Raw genomic sequence first — 26,679 nt, forward strand, 5'->3', positions numbered from 1 at the left:
CTCCTTTGAGACCATCTTGCCATTGCTTATTCAAGAGCAAAGCATGAATGTTGGGATGCTTCAACTATAGCTGTCATTGAGTCTCAAAACAAAAATATGTTCAAACCCAGCTAAGAACGTAACAATCGAGTCATGTAAAACAAATATCCACCGCTTTCCTGAGTGTGAAACCTCTTTGCCATTTTTTATCAACTTAATTCAACTGTCTGTGAGAAAATATCTTTGTACCCCAAAGGTTCAGGGGTTGTGGGAAACATGGCAAATACAAATAAAATTATTGAAGCTTTTTCCACCATGTTTACATTGTGTATAAACAGACCAAGGAGCAACAGCATGCATAAGAATCTTTTAAGAAATACTGCTAGAGGGCATCACCCAAGAGAAATGAATCTATACAATTAAGCACTATCAAACAGTTTCAATTTATGCAGTGTCATCCAGCTTGGAGACTCATCGATATACCAAGGTAACCAAATGCTAAAAAGACATAATGAGTTGCGCTCCTCAGAAACATCTGAATGCGACCGTTAATAAATTTTGAAACAAATGTATTTACATTTTATTGAACAGACTTGATAAAAAATTCAAAACTAATATAACTTCTGCAAAACCGCAATTCTGGCCTTAAATTTATAGAACAGTATTGAGTGACTGAAAGATCAACACAAGAACTTTTTTGTGTCTAGTATGGTCTGTAGTCACGGCCAGCTGTTGATCTGGTAGAAATGAGATCATCCAAAGCTTGCTTAACTGCGGGACTTTGAAAGTCAAGTAAAGCATTTCCTGATCTGCCCAAACCTAAGCCAGAACGAGCGCCTGAAAAGTCATCAGGTCTTTGTTCAGATCTCTCAAACTGATCTCTTGGTCCAGAGCTTCTTGAAACACCGAAATCTGTAAATAGAAAATACGACAACATTAAATAATATAACAGTAATTCTGGTAACAAGTAAAAAGTCAACTTGTACTTAGCCGTACTCATATGTGCAAATGATATTTAGTTTCTTGATACAGGATACATTAGGTTCATTGGGTGTTAAGCATAGTTTTTCATACAAATGCTTTGTACCATGCTAATGAAAACTTACTTTGATCTCCATGTCTGCTTGAATGAGAACTCCTTTCACCATCAGAAACACCACCAGCATGTCTTACAGCCATACCTCGGCTGCTACCAGCACTACGATCCATTCGGTCACCTCGATGTAAGTCCACTCCTTGAAGATTCGCTGAGCTACCAGATTTGGATAGCTCCGTCATGCTAACCCCTTGTGATCTGGTATCATCTCTACTTGCAATACCAGCAGCCCTTGATGACATCTCTAGCTTCTGAAGCACACTCTGAACATATTTGTCAATCAACATAACCTCGTCTCTCGACAAACGACGTCCCTCAGCCAGTGAATTCATAAGATATGAAACGTTCTTGTCTGGGGCTACCCATTCGTTGATAGCATTTATTTTTTGCTTCATCAGCTCAACAAAGTTGTCAAAGTTGCGTGAAAGAAATGGCATGGCATCATCCAGTGGCATATTACGATGTTCTAGATGAAATACAAATTATGGGGTGACAGACATGATGATGCGCAAGACACTTTTAGAAATTATAATTAATATTAACTGTTTTGCAAATAAGCATCGCCTGCGGCAATTTAAAAACCAGTATCACTAAAACAAAAAGGAATGCAAATTTGTCTAAAAATTAACACTGATAACTCAGTCCAGTCATCATCACTCCTGAGAGATTGACAGTTAAGCAGCGATGACCGTTTACCCATCGGTGAAAAATCCTATAAAGCGCAGTCATTTATTCAAAAGTTCTTTACGCTACTAAAAGTGGTATTGATTTTTCCAAGAAACAAGAAGTACAGATAGGGAAAGAATCACAAAAGTAGCAATAAACCTAATAAAAGAAAGAACTAGGAGCTTCATTTGTAAAAACAAGAATAAAATATATATATAGAAACTTTCAACTTTATGCGACAATTATTTATCAATATTTTAAAAGGGGTACTTTAAAAGGTTTGCCATTGGCAGCAGCGTATGAGTAAATTAAAAAAAATGCTGCTCATCCCACTTGTTATCAATGAATGATGGAGTGATGTAGAACTTCAGGTGACCTTAATGATGGTGCTAGCATTGGATTTTTCTTGAGATAGCTGGGTTTTGACGTGAACTAAATCACAGACACAAAAGTGGAGCCTTCATGAAGCACTACAAGACTATGGAGCTCAAGTGGATGAAACAGGCGTATACGAGAATATTTGAAGAGTAATTTCAGTAGCGAATGTTAAATTTCCAACCTTCAGAGGATGTATAGTTGGAATTTTTAAAAATATTGAAGCACGTTTACACAAATTCAGAAGATATGTATAGCCTTAGCTACTTTTTCAGCCATTGTGGGACAAAATGATCAAATCTTCAGACCTCGCAATGCCCACTAGCAATTGTGTGATGACTAGATCGGGAAGCATTTCACAGAATGCCAATTTGCAATCAAGGTCGATGAGTGTTCTGCTTCAAATGTAATAATCCTTTTGCTCAAGAATACTGAGAGGCTTACATCGCTTCATTTTTGCATGTAAATTGGACATCCTTCAAAGAATATGATCGGGTCAAAGAAATGTAAAAAGTTGAAGAAACAAAAATATTTCAAAGAATAGTTACTGCATAAGTGAAGGTGATAATGTGAGACATCTTTTGTTTTCTACTCATTGTTCTGACACTTATTGTTTCATTTTGTTTTGTGAAATCACTTGTTAAAACCTGAATAGAGAGAGGTTGTTATCGAGGAAAATGGAGCAAAAATTGATTATGAGGTGTGCTGTACATATCAGCCCACCATGTAATTATGCCTAATACATACCAGCCTACCATGTGTTATGTATGCTTTATTTGTGTCCCAACATCATCTTGGCTTTTATCAAAGAGCATTTCAAATTTCTATTTGCCTCTTGAAAGACAAAATAATGTCTCCTGCACAAAACCATGGCATGCAAATGCTGTACAAAAATTAATTTATGAGAGCCTCCATTTTTGCTGGTGTATTGTTTTTTAAGCCGAAAATTATTGTAAAGAACCTTAGTTGCACAGAAAACGAGTATTATTTTGGTTGACGTTCGTTTTCTACTGCCACAATATTTCGACCTCATGAATAAGCATTTGTGTTGGCCATCGTAGAACAGTGTGAAAAAAAGTTTCTAGTATACTTGAAAAAAATTAGTTTGTAGCACACAATCATGCATTTTTACTTACAATTTAAAGTTATAAATTTATATGTAACGGCGTTGAAATTACAAGCTAAAATCGGATTGGGGCCTTATAAGGCTAAAGTAGATATCTAGATGTTGTAGAGATGAAGATTGTGCAGAACATCAGGTGACTTCACCAACTTTTGCCATGTCCGAAATCACTGTTGTTGTGATGGCTTGAAACGAACAGAGAATTTGAAAGAATGCAGGTGCATTCTATTCCTCGGCGAATAAAATGATCCTGTAAATGCTAATGAAGATGAAGGTTTAATTGTAACTCATTGAGTGAAGATGTCGGTTAAAAGCAGGCAGGCAGGTACGAAAGAGAGTGACTAGGTTGCCAGTACGGCCAATAACCTTCTGCTATTTCATACTGGGTTTATAGTTTACACTTGAAGACATTGCTTATTCTGGTTTCCAATGATGAGGCTATCCAATCTGGACAGCTAGAACTACTTCAATGTTAAACTTTATTCAATCAATGAAAGTTGTACAACGCTCAATTCTTCATGCTTTAAAAAACGGAAGTCCGATTATTTGGCGACCATTTAAATCTTTCAGCGCCTTCAGAATTTTAATAGGAACAAACACTGCAGTTTTATGCTTCCCATATATAATTAGAGGTTCAACATCTTGAAAAAAATATTTTCAGGAAGATTTCCAGTCAGAGAAGATCACTGATCCTAGATAATCGTTACGTTAAAAACAAGTTCCGAAACTAACAAACTGCCGAGAACCTTTCAATTAGTTATTTATTGATTCGCGCCACTTAATGGTATTGATTCGCTGTCAACAAGGTTATTTATATGCAAGAGTTTAGTAGTCATCATTTTTAAAGGTTTTCGTTTTAAATTGAAACAATGTTAAACTTGTAATACAGTTTCAATACATACTTGACATTGCTCATATCAATTAAAACCTTTCGAGGCATAAATGAGATAACTATACCTTGCTTAACCAAACTGACGTAGTCTTGCATATTTCCATGGAAGGAGCAATGCTAGGAAGCACAGAAATGCCATCAATGTGACAATATACGCAAAGTAATGGCTATTACTCACCTTGAGGCACTCCATGGAGAATGTTGAGGGTGAGCGAGCGGTGCTGTTCATTGTTTGCAGTGACACAAATAGTATAGGGCACAGTCATCCTCGCTGCCTCCTCTACGGCACGCTTTAACAAGTGCTCGCCGTTGGCTATCTGCATATTTGTCAGCATTCCAAACTCTTTAACCTTCTTGTCTATTAGACGACAAAAGTTTCTACAAAAAGATATAACGCATAAATGTTTTATTAAACAAGATGAAACATAGGAAACCACAAACATGCCCATGATTGGGGGAAACACATTTCAATGCTAAAAATAGCTGGTATGTATAACTTTTTATTGGCGATCATCAACAAAATGATGTTTTTTATTACATGCCAAAAAAACAAAAACAAAAATGAAAATCAGCAATTACTGAGTTGAAAAAGTTTTTTAAAAGTTGGTAATCTAATACTAGTTAGGAATGAGGATAGTGAATTAAAAGTTATAGTAACAGAAAGTTCATAACCTGAAACATACGATGGTGGATGTAGTATGCTGGTGTTAAGGAATATAAAACAATGTTTGTCATGTGTGTGGAAGGATAAATATTCTAGGCATAGTATATGCGGGATTTTAAAATCTGCAATACAAAAGTAAAAACAAGCAAGTTTGGGATAAGGTAGCATGTTACAGGATTTTGTGATGTGATGGGTAGAGGTGTGGTAAGCTGGGATGTGTAATCGGTGGTACACAAGTCTTAGTATAGATTTCTGTAAAAGAATCATCCTTTTCTGATGTTGGTACAATGAGACGAGGAAATATGTATCAGTGGTGTCCTTCTGTTTATGAAATCTTTGCATCGCCTCAAAAGAAACATGTTTGATGAAAGCTTGCTGCAAACGTGATCAATATGTACGGACGATGTAAGATGATCACTTTTGATAAAGCCGCGTTGATTTTGTTTATCTCCTCTGTGACAGAATGTTGAACCCACTTGTGAATTGAAGGCTACTGAGTCCATATTGAGATAACTCTTTAACAAAAAGTGTGGCTTTTGCATATTTATCTTCATACAATTGATGCTACACTACAGAAGAATTTTCAAGTAAATACCAAGTAAATTCTGGCGGTAGAGTCCTTCCAGCAGGTATTCAAGCAATACATGTCTGAATGACGCATAATCTAGTTTTAATACTTTACTGCGGTCAAAAGCTTTAAAGGAGGCCTGACCCCAGGAAAGTTCATGCATCTTGCAAAAACCATTATGGGCAGACGACTTTACTTTAAAGATGTAGTTGCGTCAAAATTTAAGTTGATCTTAAAAGAAAGCATTTTTTTTTCTCTATCAGTTGATATGTTGTTTGTTGTGTTACGCGATCGCATTGCCAAGATATTTGAAGATTAAAACCGAAAAAATCTGATCACCGTAAAAACGCTCAGGCCACAAAAACGTGCCCAGCCTCGCCAAAAATGATGTCACGCGTTTGGCAACCTCTCTCTATCTCTCGTATTCACATCGGCTATTTGCGATAAAAGTCTAGTCTTACGCGGCTCTATTGGCATATATCTTATTTTGTATTTGCTCGTGTTGGCTAGAATAAAATTTTAAATCCTGCTACAGATGCATTATTATGAATGTTTAAAAGGCCTCAAATAACGAAAATTGAAAGTTTGTTCTACTCACTTTCTCCAAATGTTGTGTAAACATTTGGGTACCGACTACCAATTCTACCGGTCTACGGTAATTCTGTCTAGTCACTTTATGTAGAACGCGGTCTTTGTATCAGCACAGTTCTGCAGCTACCCATATAAACGATATACAGCCTCCCATAAGCCCCGCCCACATTATGTCGCCTATTACCTATTGCCTACGTACTAGTTTCTCACTACTAGCAAGCCACCTCTTTGAAAAGAATATAGACAGGGATAGAGTTTTAAGGATGAGAAGTCTGCTGCAAACTGGATTTGAACTCACATTCTCCAGTTCTGCGGACACCCATATACCATATCCGATTCACTACAATATTCTGCAAATCATGTTTTGCATTATCTTCAACAATATTATTTTATTATATAATTTTTACAAGCAAAAATATTTTCATCTCGGCATAAAGCTTTTATTAAAAATATTCATCAAGTCGTGGCCACTCACATAGTATTAGCTGATACAATAAGACAAATTCATCTACTGCAACAAACTCAAACAAAACATCATCCAGCACGCATTCAAGTCTTGCTTTCTCCTTTATAGCAGTTTCCACACTGACAAAGCTTCTTCGGCTGGTGGGACGACATAAAACATTCTGTAATCAGTAAAACAAGTAAATGTAAACAAAGTAGATGCAATAAATATGTCATTCATAGATATGTCATTCTAAAGCGTATCTATTGACAGCTTCCAAATTGGGAGTTAAATAGATTGCGAGTGTAATTTTAAAAACGAATAAACATTTAATAAAGGCACAAGTACGCCAAGCCAACGATTCGAAGCTTTGGTTCTGGAAATTAAAGATTTGCAATGATCAATCGATTTTACCCACTTCCTACGTGTGAAAATAATTTGTAATCATGACTCTAATTTACCAAAGAAAATTCGAAAAAAATATTATAGCTAGGTAAAACGGCAGATAAGCTATGAAACGATGATTGGAGATAGCAAAGAATTATCATTTTATTAATTAGTATATGTATTTATGACTATAAAAAATATTACATTTACTAAAGTATAGAAGACTCTAAAGTTAATTTACCTCCATTCTGTCTTCTTCTGCAGCAAAACGCTGCTGACGCCTGTCAGCTTTGGCCATAGGCTGTCTACTCTAATCTTTTACTAAACGTTGCTCAGATAACTCTGAGTAGCGGTCGCTCGAACTTGAAGCCATTTTAAAACTATGTATAACTTAGTAATTGTTGAAACGCGTTGAATCAGTAACGGTGAGCATGAATTCTCTAGCGATGAGAATCTTCGAGATCACAGACAACGCGTTTTACGAGTGATAACATTTATTACGGTCTATATAAAAATTTCGCGATCGTGATTGGCTAACGAAGCGACCTCATATTTATCGCTCGTGGTTTCATTTCAGAAAACAAGCTAGTTACGTCACGAAATTGGCACCCGCTGGAACGTGAGCTTTTTAAAAGAGGGCCTCATTCAAACGCATATATCTCTGGACAGGGTTGGTCTACAAAGACAAAAATGGCATCAAATTGTAGCTGATGTTTTAGCCTTTTATGGGTCCTAATTTCATTTTTGACGCAACTACATCTTTAATCTGGAGTATTCTCTTCCTGGAACCATTGTTAATCATACAGAACACTCGAGCATTAGCAGCGGTGCATGTCAATGATAACAAAAAATTATTATCATTATTGATACATGAATTGATTATTGACTGCTTGAGCTAAAAACTTAATGTGATTGACAATTTAGTATTAGTGAGTAATTATTTATATCCTATGCGCCTGTAGAACTGTCTAGAAGATAACCTGAAGATTGGTCAATGAAACATTCTACTAACGATACAGTTGTCAGTGCTTTGTTAACACCTCATTTCTTTTGCTTTTTATATGTATTGCTATTATATTAATACTGCAATTTTTAAAAAGTTCTAAAAAAATATATAAATATATGCGCAATTCTTCTTCTGATAGTTTGGCTCTACAATGCCAGAAGTATATTAAACAGTGCTCCGCACCTTTTTATTAGTGTTAAAGTGAAAGATCCCAAGAAGACTAGTGCTAGCGGTAGTGAAAACATGCTTTTCTTAAAATTATAACAAGATTATAAAAATAGGAAACATCTTTTTAAAAAATGTCCAAGATATATCTAATAATTATGGCGAAGGACAAATTGAAAGTGATGCCAGAAGAAAGCAAAAGAAAGTAAAAGTGGATAGACTGACATTGATTTAAAGATAAACTATATGAAAACACACATTCCTTCAAGTACTGTATATCAATCCACATAAATAATTGATGATAATGCTAATTTATGAAGTTGTTTAGTACAAATTAGAGTAGCTCCATCTCTGTTGTGACAGTGACACCTTACATACCATTTGTCTCTTATATTAGCAGTTGCGACAGTGACACCTTACATACCATTTGTCTCTTATATTAGCAGTTGCGACAGTGACACCTTACATACCATCTGTCTCTTATACTAGCAGTTGTGACAGTGACACCTTACATACCATCTGTCTCTTATATTAGCAGTTGTGACAGTGACACCTTACATACCATCTGTCTCTTATATTAGCAGTTGTGACAGTGACACCTTACATACCATCTGTCTCTTATATTAGCAGTTGTGACAGTGACACCTTACATACCATTTGTCTCTTATATTAGCAGTTGTGACAGTGACGCCTTACATACCATTTGTCTCTTATATTAGCAGTTGCGACAGTGACACCTTACATACCATCTGTCTCTTATATTAGCAGTTGCGACAGTGACACCTTACATACCATCTGTCTCTTATATTAGCAGTTGCGACAGTGACACCTTACATACCATCTGTCTCTTATATTAGTAGTTGTGACAGTGACACCTTACATACCATCTGTCTCTTATATTAGCAGTTGTGACAGTGACACCTTACATACCATCTGTCTCTTATATTAGCAGTTGCGACAGTGACACCTTACATACCATCTGTCTCTTATATTAGCAGTTGTGACAGTGACACCTTACATACCATTTGTCTCTTATATTAGCAGTTGCGACAGTGACACCTTACATACCATCTGTCTCTTATATTAGCAGTTGCGACAGTGACACCTTACATACCATCTGTCTCTTATATTAGCAGTTGCGACAGTGACACCTTACATACCATCTGTCTCTTATATTAGTAGTTGTGACAGTGACGCCTTACATACCATTTGTCTCTTATATTAGCAGTTGCGACAGTGACACCTTACATACCATCTGTCTCTTATATTAGTAGTTGTGACAGTGACACCTTACATACCATTTGTCTCTTATATTAGCAGTTGTGACAGTGACACCTTACATACCATCTGTCTCTTATATTAGCAGTTGCAACAGTGACACCTTACATACCATCTGTCTCTTATATTAGCAGTTGTGACAGTGACACCTTACATACCATTTGTCTCTTATATTAGCAGTTGCGACAGTGACACCTTACATACCATCTGTCTCTTATATTAGTAGTTGTGACAGTGACACCTTACATACCATTTGTCTCTTATATTAGCAGTTGTGACAGTGACACCTTACATACCATCTGTCTCTTATATTAGCAGTTGCGACAGTGACACCTTACATACCATCTGTCTCTTATATTAGCAGTTGTGACAGTGACACCTTACATACCATCTGTCTCTTATATTAGCAGTTGCGACAGTGACACCTTACATACCATTTGTCTCTTATATTAGCAACTAGCAAGGCTACACCTCTATTAGCCTGGCTTTATTACATAATTTAGTTTTCATAGAATTCATTTGTTTTAATCCTAGATGTAAACGCCTAAGGTATTCATCAAGTTTATTGGACTGCAGAACAAATTAAATGTCAAACAACAACTTCTACTTTAACTTGCCATGGCCTCGGCATATGATGGAAATATTTTAATTGGATTGACTTCACTAATTTTTAAATGCCTCAATTGGCAATTGCGTAATGGTCTCTTTTATATCATTTGGAATGTATATAAAAATAGGTTATTGTATATATTGCAAGTAAAAACCCTCTTGTGAGAGTTTAATCCATTTTGGCAGAGAGTAAAATAACTTAACTGAGCGACGGATTACCAAATGATCTCTGCATAAAATTCTTCTTACCCACAATTCCTACAGCTAAAAATCCTAAAAAGCCATTATACATCATTTATAAGTTTAGCTCAGCTCTGACAAGCATTTGGTCTCGAAACAAAAACAATGGGCTACCTGATAATCTGCGTATGATGCCCATATACATACCAGCTACTATTGTAAATGACAATAGAGGTTAGAAAGAAAGCTGGTATACAGACTCGTTAAAATAGCTTAAGAATCACTTGGCTGAATAATACATACTTTATCTGATTTTCGGGTCTATTAGAATAGCCAAAGGCTAGAACACTTCACACTTTGCAACTGGCTTGCATTATTAAGGTACTTTGAAATCTGGAGTATGCTATGCGATTAAATAGTTTCAACCTAAACACATTCCCAAGTATCCTCTCTCAAGGACTAACATAAGTCAATGATCGGCTCACCTCTGCGCTTCATTCCCACAAATGATCATGCAGTCATACGGAGGTCGTAGATCTGCAGAAGGCACTTCTCTTCTGCCAACATGTGAAGTGGATGACACCGACCTGTGAAATAAGTATATAGTAGGATTGTGCTGATATGTTATCTAATCTTTATGAAGGCCAGTTTAGGAAAGATGCTTGACCAAGACAAATCAATCATGTCAATTTGTCTATAGAAACCCTTTAGCGCTTTAGCAATGGCAGGTTAAAGGTTGACTTGCAACAAAATTCTCATTACAGTTATTTGGTATCAAAAGATTCACCATGTCTTACTCTGCTGTGTTGTAGGTGCAAATTATGTGGAAATGTGATTACAAGCTCTTAAAAGCTCAAAAACGAAAAAAGCTGCCATAGATTGAAATAAGTTTATTTCGATGACGTAGCCATGAAATTTGGTTATTGTTTTGTCATGTGATGTTCTCACGTGAATTGAAAGGCCAATAAAAGGCTCAATATAAAACTTATCGTAGTACTAGTTTATGACAAACACTTCGGGTTTTACCGAAGACCCCGTATCAAATATAGATGCTCGCTACTTTACAGTTTTCTTTCGACTTGGACTAATTGTCAAGTCGTAATCTGATCATGTGACCCATACTTTGCGAATAATTTCTGCAGCATTTTTCGATTATCACAGGTGACCAACAGGCTCATGTTTATCAGACAATAATATGTACTCCTTCGAGCTAAGATTATAATATTAAACGAATTTTCACGGTAGGTTATAAGATATCACTGCTAAAAGTGACAGCATTACAATGACGATAAAATAGACACTTAAGAACGATAGACATGGTTTTATTGAATGCGTGAAGTATATTTGTGAAAATATTTCAACGAATAAGGTTGCATGAAAGTGTAAACAGAAGCCATCTACCACAACTACGTCACATTTTAGCCGTTTTGCAAAGAATCCAAACTACGGCAGTCTCGTGTGACTGCGATTAACTGTTCGTTCTTTAGCTTTTAAGAGCTTGTAATCACATTTTCACATATTTTGCACCTTAAACACAACAGAGTAAAACATGGTGAATCTTTTGATATCAAAAAACTACAATGCGAATTTTGTTGCAAGTCAACCTTTAAGAAACTCAGTGCATCTGTTATTAACCTAAATACAGCCGAACTTACAAAAGACTCTATACAAACTTTTTTTCGGTAGAAATTTTGTTTCCGCTTGGGGGGAAAAAGGTTCTAGATACTAAAGGCCTTTCATATTGTAACCTGTTCATTTGTTTCACATTTTTGCCCCTTTGCTCCCATGGGTAAAGCGGACAACATGTCTCACTTAGCTTTATCGTCAGTGTTTTGTTTTCATTGTTGCATAATTTGGAGTTATCATATAATTATAGTATAGCAACTTGAGTTTTCAGCAATTCATGTTCTGTGTTTTTGCATGATGATTTAGCTTTCAATTAATGCGAGTCACAGGTACTATGTGTGTTGCCAAAGGCCTTTCGCAATAGACATAATACCAGTGATGCCGATGTAAACAAATATTTCTACTTGGCATGCTCAACACATTTAGTCTGAGCAACATAAAACTATTACAACACCCATCTCCTTTGACTGCCATCCCCTACTCCCAGCGGTTCTCACTTGACCTCATCTAGATGGCCAACACCCCAGGTAGACAAACAAACAAGCATTTACAGTTCTTATTCGCTATTTCCCTGATCGTTCTTCTTTCCATGTGTACTTTTTCTATTTATTATGTAGTAATTATAACATGTATTTGTATTTTCACCAGGACTTAACTACTGCATGAATTTTATAACTTATACAAGTACTGTCTGAGTTTAGTGGTGCTTGGGATGAATTAGGGTATTTACATGGTAAAATGGGTCCCTACTTACGGAATGTTCTACTCATGAAACAGCTTCCGGAACGAATCAATGTCGTAAATTGAGGTTTCACCGTATCATGTACGATGTATTACCTTTCAATACATTCTCTAAATACACTATACAAATGCTAGTAACAACGATAAGATGCCTCAAAGCATAGCATGTCAAAGCGAAAAGTGTATGCAAATAGATAAATACTTACAGTGGCACAGAATTGCGATTGTCAGCAGCCATAGTCTGAGGTCGCTTGTCAAGGGCAGCAGGGCCATTCCTAGGAGGATCGATGAGTCTGTCACTACAAAGGTACAGCTGAGAGTTGATGTTGAACTCTCTTTTTCAGATTTATCCCCAATGTACATTCAGCCGTTGTTTATAACACAACTGAGGCTCAAGAGTTGACTCAACCTTGTCCATAATGCCTGTACTCTATGATACGTAGAAAGAGTGCAGGTATTATGGAGTCTATTATGACGTTATGGACTCTATACCAGCAGGAACCTTAGTCTGAGCTGTTCAACACTCTCAAACCTGACTCTGCCCTCTCCCCACCCACAGAGTGAGCCAGGCTTAGCATTCTAATATTAGTGAGTCAAATTAGCAACAGCGATACATTTGAAGGAATGCAAAATGTTAGAAAATAAAATTCAACTGCGATCACAACACAAAGACGCATTCAAAATTATTTTAATTTTGTCAGATAAAACCGAGTTGGTTATTATTGGTGCTGCTGTAAATGATGATTGGAACTTACAACCGCTATTACGTGTAGACGTAAATAATAGTTCGCCACTATGACTCGCCTTCACTTCCTTACCTCCAAACTAAAAGGCAGTAAACAATGTTTACATTTAAGGAAACAAAAAAGATGGAGGGTTTCTGACAAACGACTTGGTGAGGAGGGGGCATTCATGTTTAATAACCTTGGCTTTGATTCATGCCAGACAAGGTTGGAGTAGTCTTTGTTGAATTATTTTTCCACACTGGTGAGTTTAAATGTTAGGAAATGTAAGTCAACTGCGATCGCATCACAAGGATGCATTTAAAATTATTTTAATTCTGTCAGATTTGTTGGATTTTTTTCACACTGGTGAGTTCAAATGCTGCCAACTAATTATTTCTCCTACAGCCTGCGTAATAGTCCATGTAGAAACATTCCAAATATACACGTAAGAAAATATTTCTAGTGTTACTTCAAATAAAATATTTATACTTGCAGCTCACAAAATATGTAAATAGGTTTCATAAAAACAATTTATGATGGAAAAAAAACCAGCTTTGCTGACCTTTGAACTACTGAAATGACAATATGTCATGCAATAATAAACAGCTAGTCCATACGATGTGGACTTATTATTAATGCGATGTACCGCTGCAAGCCAGTTCAAAATTCTACAAAGATATCAGCATTGCAAGTGACTGGAAAAGTAATTGCACGAATTGACTAAACAGATGAATCTGTACATGGTTGGCTTAATCTTCATGGTCATTAGATCTTCTAAATTGTCTGGTAAAAATTCTCATAACCATCAGGTAGATGTTATGTTTCCTGGCTGTATAAACTTTGGTTAGAATTGCATAGTTAACAAGAAGATGCTCATAACGTAAACACCGAAAACTAGCATGCACACAAAAAAGATACGATATGAATAGCTTTGCCTAACATTGAAAAAGTACCAGGGGTGTAAACGGACCATTGTGAAACCGAAGGGGGATAACTCCGATATGCAAAATTAAAATAGGGCTCCAATAATTAGTGCTACTAATATCGGCCTAACGCTACCAGTGAATGGTGAGGACAAATAGCATGCCAGCCTGTTGTGTACGGTCCTACAAGCCTTACTGGATGGTGCTGTAGTGGAACATCATTGGTCACCATATTAAGATTGTGGGCTTTGCAAACTAATAGGGTGCATCCAGACCTAGATAAGGACACATGTAATAGCGATGACTCACCCCATTCTATCAGGATAGTGATGGTTGCCAGAAATAGGTTCAGCAAGCTTTGGTCGTCTAGCTCCTTCATGCTCTTGCGGCAAAGGCCTAAAACATGCCAGCTAAAGTTTTACTCATACTACAAGGTGACATATGGAACGATTGCCTATAACTGGAGTTTAGTAAGTGCTAAATGAATAGACGAACCTTTTAGCTGGCCTCGCAAATGGAAAGTCATCAGGTCTTCTATCTCTTTCAGGAACTCGGTCTAGAATAAAGTGGATAAAGGAATTTACACATGCAGACAAAATCCAATACCGTAACCATTTTAAGTTTAATCTCCCCAACAATATTTCAACAAAATGTATTGCTTATAATGCATTATACCTAGATATGAAGGATTGTTCAGAGTACAGTCTAATGAGAGGATAGACTGCATCCTTAAAACTGACAGTAGCTGAAAGCTAAGTACACACTATTCTTCAAACACTCCTAGATCTAGCTACATACCTATTGTTAAACACTCTTTATTAGTATTACTTGAGCAATTATATTTTAGATAATTAATTACTTCAGCAGTATATGCATGTATTTATACACATACACATAGATCTATAATTATATCTACATATGCATATCTATAAACAGAGCCATACAGTATATATACACAGCAGCCGTTATATACAGTAGCCTATATACAATAAGCTATATATGGAGCTATATAGCTTATCCATACAAGCTATATAGCAGCATTATAGCTGCTGCTATAACACATACCTCCTATAACATACATTCCTCATAATGTAAAGAATTTACGTAAAATTTTGCTTTATACAACATAAAGTCATATAACGTAAAATGTCTGTGACTGCAAATTCAACAAATTCAACTTAAACAACGAGAATCTCGTAGTTGACCCTAAAAATTTTGACGTTTTTTGTCGCACTTGAAAGTGAAAATGATGTATGAATGTATGTAGGCTATCTCTATGATATGCTGTAAAACCTCTATTTGAACACCGCCTTTATTTGACTACCACTATAGAAGATTTTCTTGAAATTTTTCAAGATAACCTTGAAAATAGATTGCCACCCTTTAATTGAATGCCACCTCAATTTGACCGCCACTTTGACATTCTTTAATCTTTACAAGCCCATAATAGAAAGCAATCAGTGGAAGTGTCCACAAAATATTACTAAGAATGACTAGGTTACATCATTAACAATTAATTCTTTCATGGTTCCTGTTTGCATCGAAGTCCGTTTTCTAACTCTAAAGCTTATAGTGTTTTCTTTAAAGCTTAGAAAGCACTGCCATAGAAATAACTAATAACTGTATCAGGCTAATAGCAGTTCCTTGTTTAACGCGATCTTAATACTTCGACATATGCGACAAATGGTGTACAATTACGAAGGAACCTGTATTAATATTTTCAGCCTATAACTTGTGCTAAACGTGCATGCGACTAAAAGTTTACCATTATTTCCGCGAAAAGGTTTTCAAATAGCAACGTGTAAAAGTTTTACTTTGCTAAAATAATTGTTTGGCCGCTATTATCGGCTAGTTTGGCAGTGCAGAAGAAAAGTTGAGGTCAGAAGACATTGTGGAAGGTACTGAACAGCCAGAAGATGAAGTGATTTCATACGGAAGCAACAATCAGAACGCAGCCTGCCGAGCAAACGATGCAAATATTTTCATTCCATAGTTGTAATTTTTGTTCTGCTTGTATTGTAAGTATGGTTTGTTAATGTCACTTGTTCATGAATACAGTGCACCCTCGAGATACGATTACCCTGATATACGATTTTTTCACCTTACGAAGTCAAACACTGTGATATCTTCACCTCGCTATACGAATTTTATTTCACCATACGATTTTGAGAAAAGTTTCGCCCGAGTTAAAATTTGGCGGTCGGTGTGCTCATAACGCACGTCGAAATAAAAAAAAACACCGAAATATAGTTTGCCGAAAACATTTTCAGAACGTTTAGTAGAGACACGATGATCGACTTCTCTCATGTCAGCATTCCGCGTGGAAAATTTCGTGTAAAATACACAAGCGAGAGCAAATATTCATTTGTAGCGTTATTATATCTTTTACTATAAACTTTCAAGTCAGCATACGTATATAACTACAAGTATCTACATTTAATTTGTTAGCTTTGGAATCTGAGACCGATACAAACGTTACAAAACGAAGGAAAAATGATTTCTATGTCAACAAAGTTGGATGTCGTAAATAAGAAGAAAGCGCCCATATTATTAACAATGTCAAGGAATATGATCGCAACCAATCAGCATTTGCAATTATTATTAAAACAAGAACTCCATTAAAGCAAGCACAAAAAGAGTTTCCGACTGAAGATTTGAATGAGCTAGGTCATGCACGCAATCAGCATTCAAAAGGAGCAACCATTTAGTAAAGGCGAGGATGTAGAAGATACAGAAAACCCCACATTCGCAGAAATATTTCAAGTGTTTAATTTACTGATGTGGACTGGTACATTAAAACAATGCATGCATAATATATATTATTTATCTCTTGTGTGGCATGTTTTTCATATTTTATTCATTCTATTTGTTTCCTTTTGATTTTATGTTTTATTTTCTTGTTTAACCATGTCTTTGCAGGTGGGCTTGTTATCTCCTACGTGAATACAATTCATCGTATGTATGTAACTCATATAACTAGCTACTCAAGATAGTTGATGCATTTACATTACTTTCTGAAACTTGTTAAAGCCCTTTCCTCTAGGGTATAAATACGTATAAACTTTGTACGTATGGTTACAGTGATTCTTGTGCACATTTCATACAAGACAAACTACTGTAGCACCTTCTCTGGATCCTTCTACAAGCTTTAGCTAGCTAACAGTTTTCTGCATTGCACCGGCATTTTTTTCTTTTAAACCAGAAGAAAAATTGGACAGGACTAGACAACCTTCTTTAGCTTGCTAAAAATTCCATTTTATTAAATTAATCTTCAAGTGTACAGCAACATAATTAGCATTGATACGTTTTTCCCCCTCTCTGCTTTATTCGCTACAATATACCAGCTAAAGTCACGTTACTCCAAAGGTATGTACGTCCTGTATAGTAAATAAAATTTCATTTTTCTTTTCGGTAGCCATTAAATGGTCAGGTGTGTGAGAGGCCGCTTTAGATAACTGCATCGCTCGGCCTTATTGAATTCTGGTCGAAAAATGTTTCAACCAGTCACGCTAAATTTTATAATGAAAGTGAAGACAGAAACTTATGAAGGATAAAATTTCGTGATAAAAAGTTGAAATTCATTAAAATAGTTCAAAATACACACTAAAACTTGGTTTTAAGGGTGAGTTTGGCAAGCTAAACTTATTTGAAGTGAATTCATCGTTTATGTTACGCGTACCTTTTGAAGGTAAGAACTTGTTACCGTACGATCTGCATTTGGTACACAGATTACAATTTTACAGTATTGCAGATTATAATCACTAGGTGCACTTAACTCATTCGCACCCAACGCGAGTTAACTCGCATATTTATAACGTAGCTATGCACCCAACGCGAGTTAACTCGCGTCTGAAATTTACCAACTCCTTGCATCGTTATTTTTAAATTATAAAAGAATATTTTTGATTAGTTAGAAAGAAAAATTTCTGGCCAATCAGACAAACTTTAAAATATGCCTCTATGAAGTCTCCGGCGAAAGTTATAACCAAATTAGTACACCCATCTCAGTTTCTATCAAAACCGGAAATCGGCATGCCGACTTGAAATTTTATCGTTCGTGATAATTTTTTTCAACTCCAGAAGTAAATATGCAGATTCAGAAGTGGTAAGACATTCAAAGACTGCATAAATCAAATCAAAACATTATTTTTAGTGTTTCAAAGTTTCTATTAACTTTTAATTTTGCCAATTTGTATCGTTATGCTCGAACAAAAATGCACTCTTCACGCTGCCAGCCGTAGTCGGACTAACGTTATCTTTCAGTTTCGATAGGATCATATTGATTCTTAGAGCTGTCTATGAAGTCTGAAAAGTCAAAAACAGAGTTATTGAACATATTTTTATTATTTGAAACATTTTCATAATGTTTTATTTGAGTTATATTGGTATATAGATTTGCTATGATTTTGTTTGAAGGATGATGCTCGTGAGGAAAAGTTCGAAGTTAGAGTTTCATGATTTTCATGTTCATCACTAACTGCATATGTATAAATAATAATCATAAATATGTATTGTCTGTAATAAATGAGTAATTTCAGTCAAACTTTGTACATTTTGTAATTTTTATGGTGCAAATCTAACTTTGTTTCAGCAAATGAAAATTTTTTCAAAAATCGAAATTTCCTGAAACTACCTTCTTTGAGGCACGGATCTACATAAAAGGGATACAAGGTGTCTATATGAATGTAGTATATTTTGAAAGAGGAAACTTGGTTGGTTCTTTTGAAGCTTGATTGAATAAATTATCTCAAGTCTGTCTCCTGTAGTAGTAATTTGAATTACGACAACTTTCTGAAAAATTAGCGGTATCTGGGGCTGATCGCCTAGAAATACGTCGGGTGCGAATGAGTTAATACAATGCAACTACTGTAGGTAACTATAGTTACTAAAGTTAACGTACTATTTTGTTACTAATTTTCAATATGTACAGCATTTTTATAAAATTTTGGACGATTTTTACCTTCTTTTTTCATTGTGTAATTACAATGGCTTCTATACCCGGACATACGATTTTTTCGCCATACGATGCCAGCCTTGGAACGGATTAACATCGTATCTCGAGGGTGCACTGTATATATTTGTAGCATGCAATAGATTATCTTTATACAACTTATAAATTTGCAGATTTATAGCATATTTCTTGATAGCATCTTTAACGGTAATCTAATCTTACAAAGGATCGACGCTCGTAACTCCTCTTTTATTGTACATATAAGACTAGTTTTGGCTGCAAACTGTAGCAAAAATATCAATGATTGCAATGAGCTTTTATCTTCAAATTTTCAAATCTTCAAATTTAAAATGAAATATAAATTGAAAGCTCCACCAAATTGCAAAGCAGAACACAGGCTATAAAGTATAATATCATCGAAGGTTAATTGCAAGCAATAGTTATCAACTGGTAGAGATATTTCTCGGCTTCTCAAGGCATATTTATTAAAAGATCTTTGACAAGTTAGAGGTAAGTTAGTAGATTAATTGCATCCAAAAGGGTTAATATTGCTCTACAGGAAAGAGAAGGCAAAAAAATATAGGGAACATTCGCTTTGCCTGTAAAAGGGCTTGATTTATCTTCCCGAAGTTTTAATGAGCCATTTTAAAAATACAATGCCAGTCTCTACTTGAATGCCACCTCCATTTGACCGCCACCATAGGGAGCGGGTTGGAAAATAGAGTGCCATAGCATTCAATTAGAGGTTTCATGGTATCTCCTTTTATTTTGGAAGGCCGATGATAGTCATAATAAAAACTGATCACACTTTCAATTACGATGTATAATAGATGTACTTCATATTGCCACAAACAACAATAGACTATTTTCTCCATTGGGATCAATGATAGGCTACTTGAACTTCAACTAAATGCTCTATACAAAGCCTCCTGCGATAAAAATCATCAAATAAGAAACAATGCAAATATATCCGGATGACTGCTAGGTGCAAATCAAAGAATTCTATCCACTATGCCAACCTGTAAACCTAGCCTCTTCTCTTGGTGGAGCTAGCATGTGTCGGGGCTTAGTTTGAAACCTATCAATTGGGGGTTCTCTGCTTCCACCGCCCATAATCCTCTCAGGTTCCCTTCTTGATCTCTCTCGATTGTCAGGTTCGAATGTCATGCTGCTGGCCCCCACATGCTGAAAAAAAGCAAGCGAAATGATAAGAGAAGATCTGTGTCAAGCTCTTATGCGTATCACATGCTAAGCCAATACACAACGGGACGATTAACAAACCATGAAACTAACAACGGTAAACTATTGCTATACCTTAAACACAAATAAATTATGACACGATGGTTCACTAATTCTTTTTAATCGTCTCCACCCGTTGTCAAGTTCAAGCATTCTAATTCAACAGCCTGATAAATGCAAATAAATAGAACTGACAACTGGAGAAATATAAGTGCACCTTAATGCGGAATCATATATTCTATATATAGACAGACAAGGAATAGGAAAGCGTATGCAATTTTTGCTATAAAACAAAGATTTCTATAGTATAAAGCCCCGAAACAATGAAGTTCGGTAACATCTCCAGTTCAAGAACAATAAAAATAATTGTTTTCTTTTCCTAAACCGCCAACAAAAGGATAACTTTGGAATAGTAATCCAAGCGCCTGCAGAACATATACATACACATCAATGGAATATCCTATAGAAAAGCAAAGACATGAGCTACCCTACCTGAAAGCTGCAGGTGCTGCCTCGCTTACAGTTTCCCATGTTAAAAAATTTGCAAATTTCCCTCTCAGCAGTCCACTCTTTTCGTCCCTTCTCTGCCAGCTTCACCTCTGTACACAAGAATTACAGTAGCACAAATTAAAAGAGCAAGGTACTACAGCAGCAAAGTTTACGCACTTGTACAAATTCTATGAGACAAAAACTATAGTTTAGTTTCAATTAGCGATTTTCTTACAAAAAATGTATACTGAGTCGGCATGCTCAAGCCCCAGTTATAGTGCAGTTAATCGACAAATGCAAATTATTGCCATTATAGATCCGCGCCAACTACCAAGTCAGCTAGCACACATAACCACCCAATTTTTTCCTACCTTGACATTTTTTTAGCAATATGATGGAAGTATGTCGTTACGGATTCTAGTTTACAACTAGCGATTGCAAGGAAATTTAAGTCTATCACGCAGTATTATAGCAGTAGAAGTCATATTATATTATCCCACGACCAAACAAGAGTGAAGCGATTGATTGGGAGATTTATGAGAAATGCACATGTGCACACAACTCCCAAAAAATTACCTGTTAACGGCCGTCACCAAACCCTTGCAACGAAATCCTATCAACAAATTTAATATTTTTCAGTAAAGTCGTTTAAGTATAATAATGGTACAAAACGCATATAAACATATTTAAATATGTTACCAAGCCTTTGAAAGGTTACCGCAAATTCCTAAAACTAACCCATCTGATCGGATTATACATAAATAGACAGATTTATTAGGACGAAAACCGTCACAAAACGCTTGACAAGCTTGGTTTAATAAAAGTTAAGACCGGAAATTGAAACGCCGAGGAACAGAGAATAGAACGATAAAGTCTTGCGCATTTCACGAAAAAAACGTGCACTTTTCACCAGTCTATAGCATTGTTCCCAAGGTTTCGGCAATTAACATAGGAGTACAGAAATCGTTTCATTCTGGTCGATTTCAATTTTTCATTTTCAATTTCATTTGCTGACACATTTGAGTACTTTCGTATTCTAACTGATGTCCAACGAAGTATAAGTAAAGGAAATGACGATGATATTTTTTAAGTTCTTATGAGATTATTACAATAATTAATTATAAGTTTGGATGACTACAGAACAATGACTACGTAGTACAGATTTGCAAAAAATCTAACGCAGTGTAAGTAGCCTAAAGGGAAAGACGATGATATTTTTTCTAACGGTTCTAATGAGATTATTACAATAGTTAATTATAGGTTTGGATGACTACAGAACAATGGCTACGTAGTACAGATTTTCTAAAAATCTATACCAGTGCATTTTACTTCTAATATTGGCCGATATTGCATTTCTCTTTTTGCAGGAGGAGAGATATAAACATATAATCTTTTCCTTTCATTATTGCTATTTGTTGTATATAATAACACCCACACCCAGTACATTACAGCTACCATTGCAGTTATCCTATTTGACTGCTAATATTGCATTTCTCAACCATCAGTACCCTTTCTTTTTTCCAATATCACTTTGGTCGTGGGCTGTATGACAGTGGAATTTCTAGTATATATTATATATCACTATAGCTATAGTGTAAAAGTCAGAAAAGTTTATAACTAGTAACTTCGGTATTTTGTTATTATCAGAATGGCTTAAATATAACCTAAACGGAACGAACAATGAAAATGTTGCTGTTTGTTGACATTTTTACTAGACAGTCGAACATACACAGACAGAGTTAATCTGCTCCGATATCTGCCTCTTATATAAAAACTGTCATATGGTGGAACAAACTTTTTTATAAGATTGCGAAACACTTTGTTTAATTCTTTCCACAGCCCATAACTGAATGATAAAGAATTTAGCTAATTACACAATAGCAAAATAAATGATATGAATCCATGTCAAAAAACTGAACAGAAAGACCATATTATGTCAAAACTTCAAAAACATTTGTATCTCCACTCTAGGTAAGGTAATTTTCATTGCAAAATGCAAACATGCAAAATTTCTTCAAACAACAGATTTTGTAAGAAAGAATCCGATGAACATGGAAAATGAAACAAAAGTAAATAAACAATAAAAAGTATATGCCATGTTGGTTCATACCTCAGCTAGTTGAAGTTATTTAGAGTGGCTTTAATCTAATAGTTCAGAAACTCTGATCTAATTGTCTGAGATCTCTGATCTAACACTCCAGTATGCCTCATCTAACAGTACAGTATCTCTGATCTAACACTCCGGTATGTCTCATCTAACAGTTCAGCATGTCTATTTTAAGTCCTGTAGATCTGATCTAACAATCTAGTGTCTCTGATCTAAGAGTCCAGTGGCACCAGTCATATTCTCTGAAATTCAGTCATACCATACTGTTCATCAGAATGATATAATTGGCAAAACATAATTACTCACGAATTCTTCGACCCTTGAAGTTGTAGTCATTGAGTTTGCCAACAGCCTGGAGAGAGGATGTAATGTTGTCATACTGAACAAAGATGAAACCAGAATGAACAGTGAGATCTGCAAAAAGGGAGATAAGATTAAACTTCAAACATTCGTATGGCAAACCAGTCAAGACGGGCAGCCAGCATAAGGCAACCAGACCAAGTTTCATGCTTTTGAATGTTGTAATTTCCAACAGGGCCTTTTGTAGAAGAAAACTTAAAAGCAGCAAAAAAGCAAGAAAACGTCACACAATTCTCATTGAATTTATATTATGACAAATATACAAACAGAATATTTATATAATGTTTCTATATATCATAAAACCTCTTTTTAAACACCATGACGCTACATTTTTTAACCCTTCCCATATAGAAGTGTTTTACAAAAGGTGACGTTTAAATTTGTGGCGCTGTATTTTCTGACTAGCTCGTCAGAATTTTGGGTAGATAAATTTAACCATTTTATGGGTGAAGTGAGGCTAATGTCGCCTATATTTTGCACTCTCCTTTGAGCAGAGCAACATTAACGCCGTCGGCCTCAGCATGTATAGCATGCTGAGGCCGACGGCATTAATGTTTCATTAATGCTTTCAGCATGCTATACATGCCTTCAGCATGTATAGCATGCTGAAAGCTAAACCGTTTTCAGATACGCCGAAATATTAGACAAAGTCAAAATCAGACAGGGAAGAATTTGAGTAAAATATATAACTGTAGCTGAATACAGTTATTAATTATTTTGATGGTGTTGCTTTTAAAAATTTAAAGAAAATCATGTTAAACTTTAGAGTTAGAAAACTGACTTCGATACGCCGTCTTACAGGTAGGTGTTCCTGAAGAGTATTCCCATCATTCATCAAAACACTTTAAAGTCTTCAGTTTACCATCATAATATTTTAACTTCACATCATGAGAAAAGTGTTTTGATCAGTTCAAACAAATTAAGAGAAAAACTGAAACTGTAAAGGTGTTTAAATGCGAATTAATTAGCAAGAAATGGCTACATAAAGTATGATTTATTACAATGAAAAGTGAATTGATACTGATACAAAGAAAACGAACTGACAAAGCAAAATAAAAATCAAGAATATGTTAAGTAATAATAACAAAGAGTACATAGAAATGCATGTACAAAAAATTTTATTGTTGCTGCAGAAGCTAACCAACCTAATTTTAAATATAAAGATACTGTTACCTCTTGATACTGGTACAAATGTAAAAATGAGATATCGAAATTAAATACATCAGTGAAGCGCACGAGGGTATTTTGTCTGACTGAACCAAAAGAGAATGTAGAGACAATTCCTAATCAAGAATGTCCATGTGAACATGTTTTTGTTTTACAATTTTTCGCGATTGCCCTTTGCAACAACTGGAAATCGAAGATTGAAATTGCGCACCGTAATAAAACATCGAAATTGAAACAGCATAATTGAAAATTGCAAATAGGCGAAATGAATAATAAATTTAAACAAAAAATTTTTTATTCAAAAGAACAAATGCGAAAGGTAACAATAATTTAAAATAAAACGTACATATTTAGCTTTAATCGTAATAGCTTTAACCGTAGGTGAGCTAAATAAGATAAGAATGGCATAGCTTTGTGGTTAGGTGCGCGTAGTTGCATACTTGCAATTGTAATTGTAACAGTTGAATTCCAGTCTGGTAGGGATTTATTATTGCTAGATTGTAATCGCTATAGTTGAACATATCGACAACAGAAACCAAAAGACAAACATTGAGATTTATATATACTCTTGATGTATATACATCAAGAGTCAATTCTCAATATTGGCTGAGTTATCTAAAACTGCGTTCATATCAGAAGAACGCTAACTCTCACAGAGGTACAGCAAATCGAACTCACCATAGATTCTACCAAAAGGACTGAACAGCGCTATTAATTCAGCTTTTGAGCATATATTGCGGTTGGTGATGATACCACTGACAAAGAGCCGACATCGCACAGCCTCTGGGTCTTTACTGTCGCAGAGAAATTTCAGACTTTTGTGTCTTAAAGCTTGATCTTCTAAGCTATCTTCTGGCATCTAATGAAAGATATTGACGTAATAACAATGTTTTAGCTTGTCAATACCTACTCATAATTGGCATTGAGAATAGTGAAGGGTTCTAAGAATTGAAGTGCTTATCTCAAATTCTTTAAGAACATACCTACCTAATTAAAAATCGCCTAGTTCATTATGACCACCAGGTTACCAGATTACTTAAGAATGATAGAGACATATGGAAATACATCAAATCTAATAGCATCTCTGACTAGGGAAAGATCTCGCTTTTGCGAAGAAGGCAAACACCCCTAAAGGTGAGTGAATTCTGTCATTCCACCAAAAATTCCTGTTTTAATAAAGCTGAAGGTCATACAACACATCAAAAAATGAGATTGACTTTCATGATATTCTAAAGCTGACCTACATCGTCTAAGGAATAGAGTACTACAGCATTATAGAGCCTAACTAGTTACTGTATTAACAAAATTTTATCACAATATAATATTATGAACGATATTAATTTTGTGTCTTATACAGTATCAAAGAAGCTTGAGGACAAAAACTCGCAGCATAAATAATTAGACTTGCACACTTGCTTTTTACCATCGGATCATGTTGTAAAGCAACAAGGAGAGCAATTTGATCAATAAAACTATATAGTCATACTTTTTGAGTTCATGAAATACACTACTCTGCAGCTACTGTTGTATGCTGATATTTGCAGAGCCCAAACTATATTGAAGCCTGAAGTGACAGCAGTTGCGTGAAGTGTCGTAAGTTACGGATTAGTACACGATTCGGATGAAAGCGCAGAAAAAACTGAGGCCTCCTTTTTCTTTTTTGAGTAAACTACATTTAATTATACAGCATCCACAGTTAGAAAAAAACTTTACTGTTTACTAATCATGACTTACCAAACGTGCAAGAGCTAGAAGTTTAATAAAAGAAACTATAGGTGGTACTACTGTACGGATATGTAGGTTAGGTGTGGGTGAGAAAAATGAGATGGTGATGAGGTGTATGCGATGTGGGGTAAAATATAAGAAATATGAAAGCTGTTGTTTATAACTCAGGTCCGAACTTCTCATCCAATATTCCGTTGAATGACTTCAGACACGAGCTAACATACGCATACCTGCCAAATCTCACGCATTGGGCGTGAGACTCACGCAATCACCCCAAAGAAAAAATGAAAATGCGTGAGAAATGCGCGAGATTTTTGCCCCAATTTCCACAACTTTATATATACTATCATTGATACATCAACTGCCCCAAAACCAAATCTCACGCACTGCCCCACTCTTGGGTTGGCAGGTCTGAACATACGTGTTCTTTTAAGAGTGCGTGAGTATCATCACACTTCAAGCAATCACAATTTTCTTTTTTAATTTAACAGTATAGATATTTACAACATCTGTATTAGTGAAATTCCAACACTAACTTTTTAATGGTACAGACGTTTCACGTTCGAGTCAACTGCGGTAGCGCTTTTCAACTTTCAAGACCG

General features: G+C 35.6%; 1 protein-coding gene across 1 annotated transcript; it reads right to left on the bottom strand.

Moving 5' to 3' along the window:
* Nucleotides 1-535: 535 nt before the first annotated feature.
* LOC137392736 (nuclear receptor coactivator 5-like) lies at nucleotides 536-26,679 on the bottom strand. Its single transcript, XM_068079058.1, has 12 exons — nucleotides 26,614-26,679; nucleotides 25,031-25,211; nucleotides 23,132-23,239; nucleotides 20,722-20,828; nucleotides 20,010-20,175; nucleotides 14,535-14,595; nucleotides 14,349-14,435; nucleotides 12,598-12,690; nucleotides 10,510-10,611; nucleotides 4,310-4,509; nucleotides 1,086-1,541; nucleotides 536-891 (listed from the first exon to the last, which is right to left on the bottom strand). The coding sequence occupies exons 2-12, from the start codon at nucleotides 25,209-25,211 to the stop codon at nucleotides 683-685; spliced, it is 1,770 nt and encodes a 589-aa protein (XP_067935159.1). The 5' UTR covers nucleotides 26,614-26,679; the 3' UTR covers nucleotides 536-682.

This window comes from Watersipora subatra, chromosome 4 (genome assembly GCF_963576615.1).
Source record: "Watersipora subatra chromosome 4, tzWatSuba1.1, whole genome shotgun sequence".
Lineage (NCBI taxonomy): Eukaryota > Metazoa > Bryozoa > Gymnolaemata > Cheilostomatida > Watersiporidae > Watersipora > Watersipora subatra.

Coding starts and splice junctions, on each gene's coding strand:
- LOC137392736 (XM_068079058.1), bottom strand. CDS start 25,211: ATGCCAGAAGATAGCTTAGAAGATCAAGCTTTAAGACACAAAAGTCTG. Junction 14,436..14,534: donor TTTGCGAGGCCAGCTAAAAG/GTTCGTCTATTC, acceptor GGCATGTTTTAG/GCCTTTGCCGCAAGAGCATG. Junction 12,691..14,348: donor CACTATCCTGATAGAATGGG/GTGAGTCATCGC, acceptor GTACCTTTGTAG/TGACAGACTCATCGATCCTC.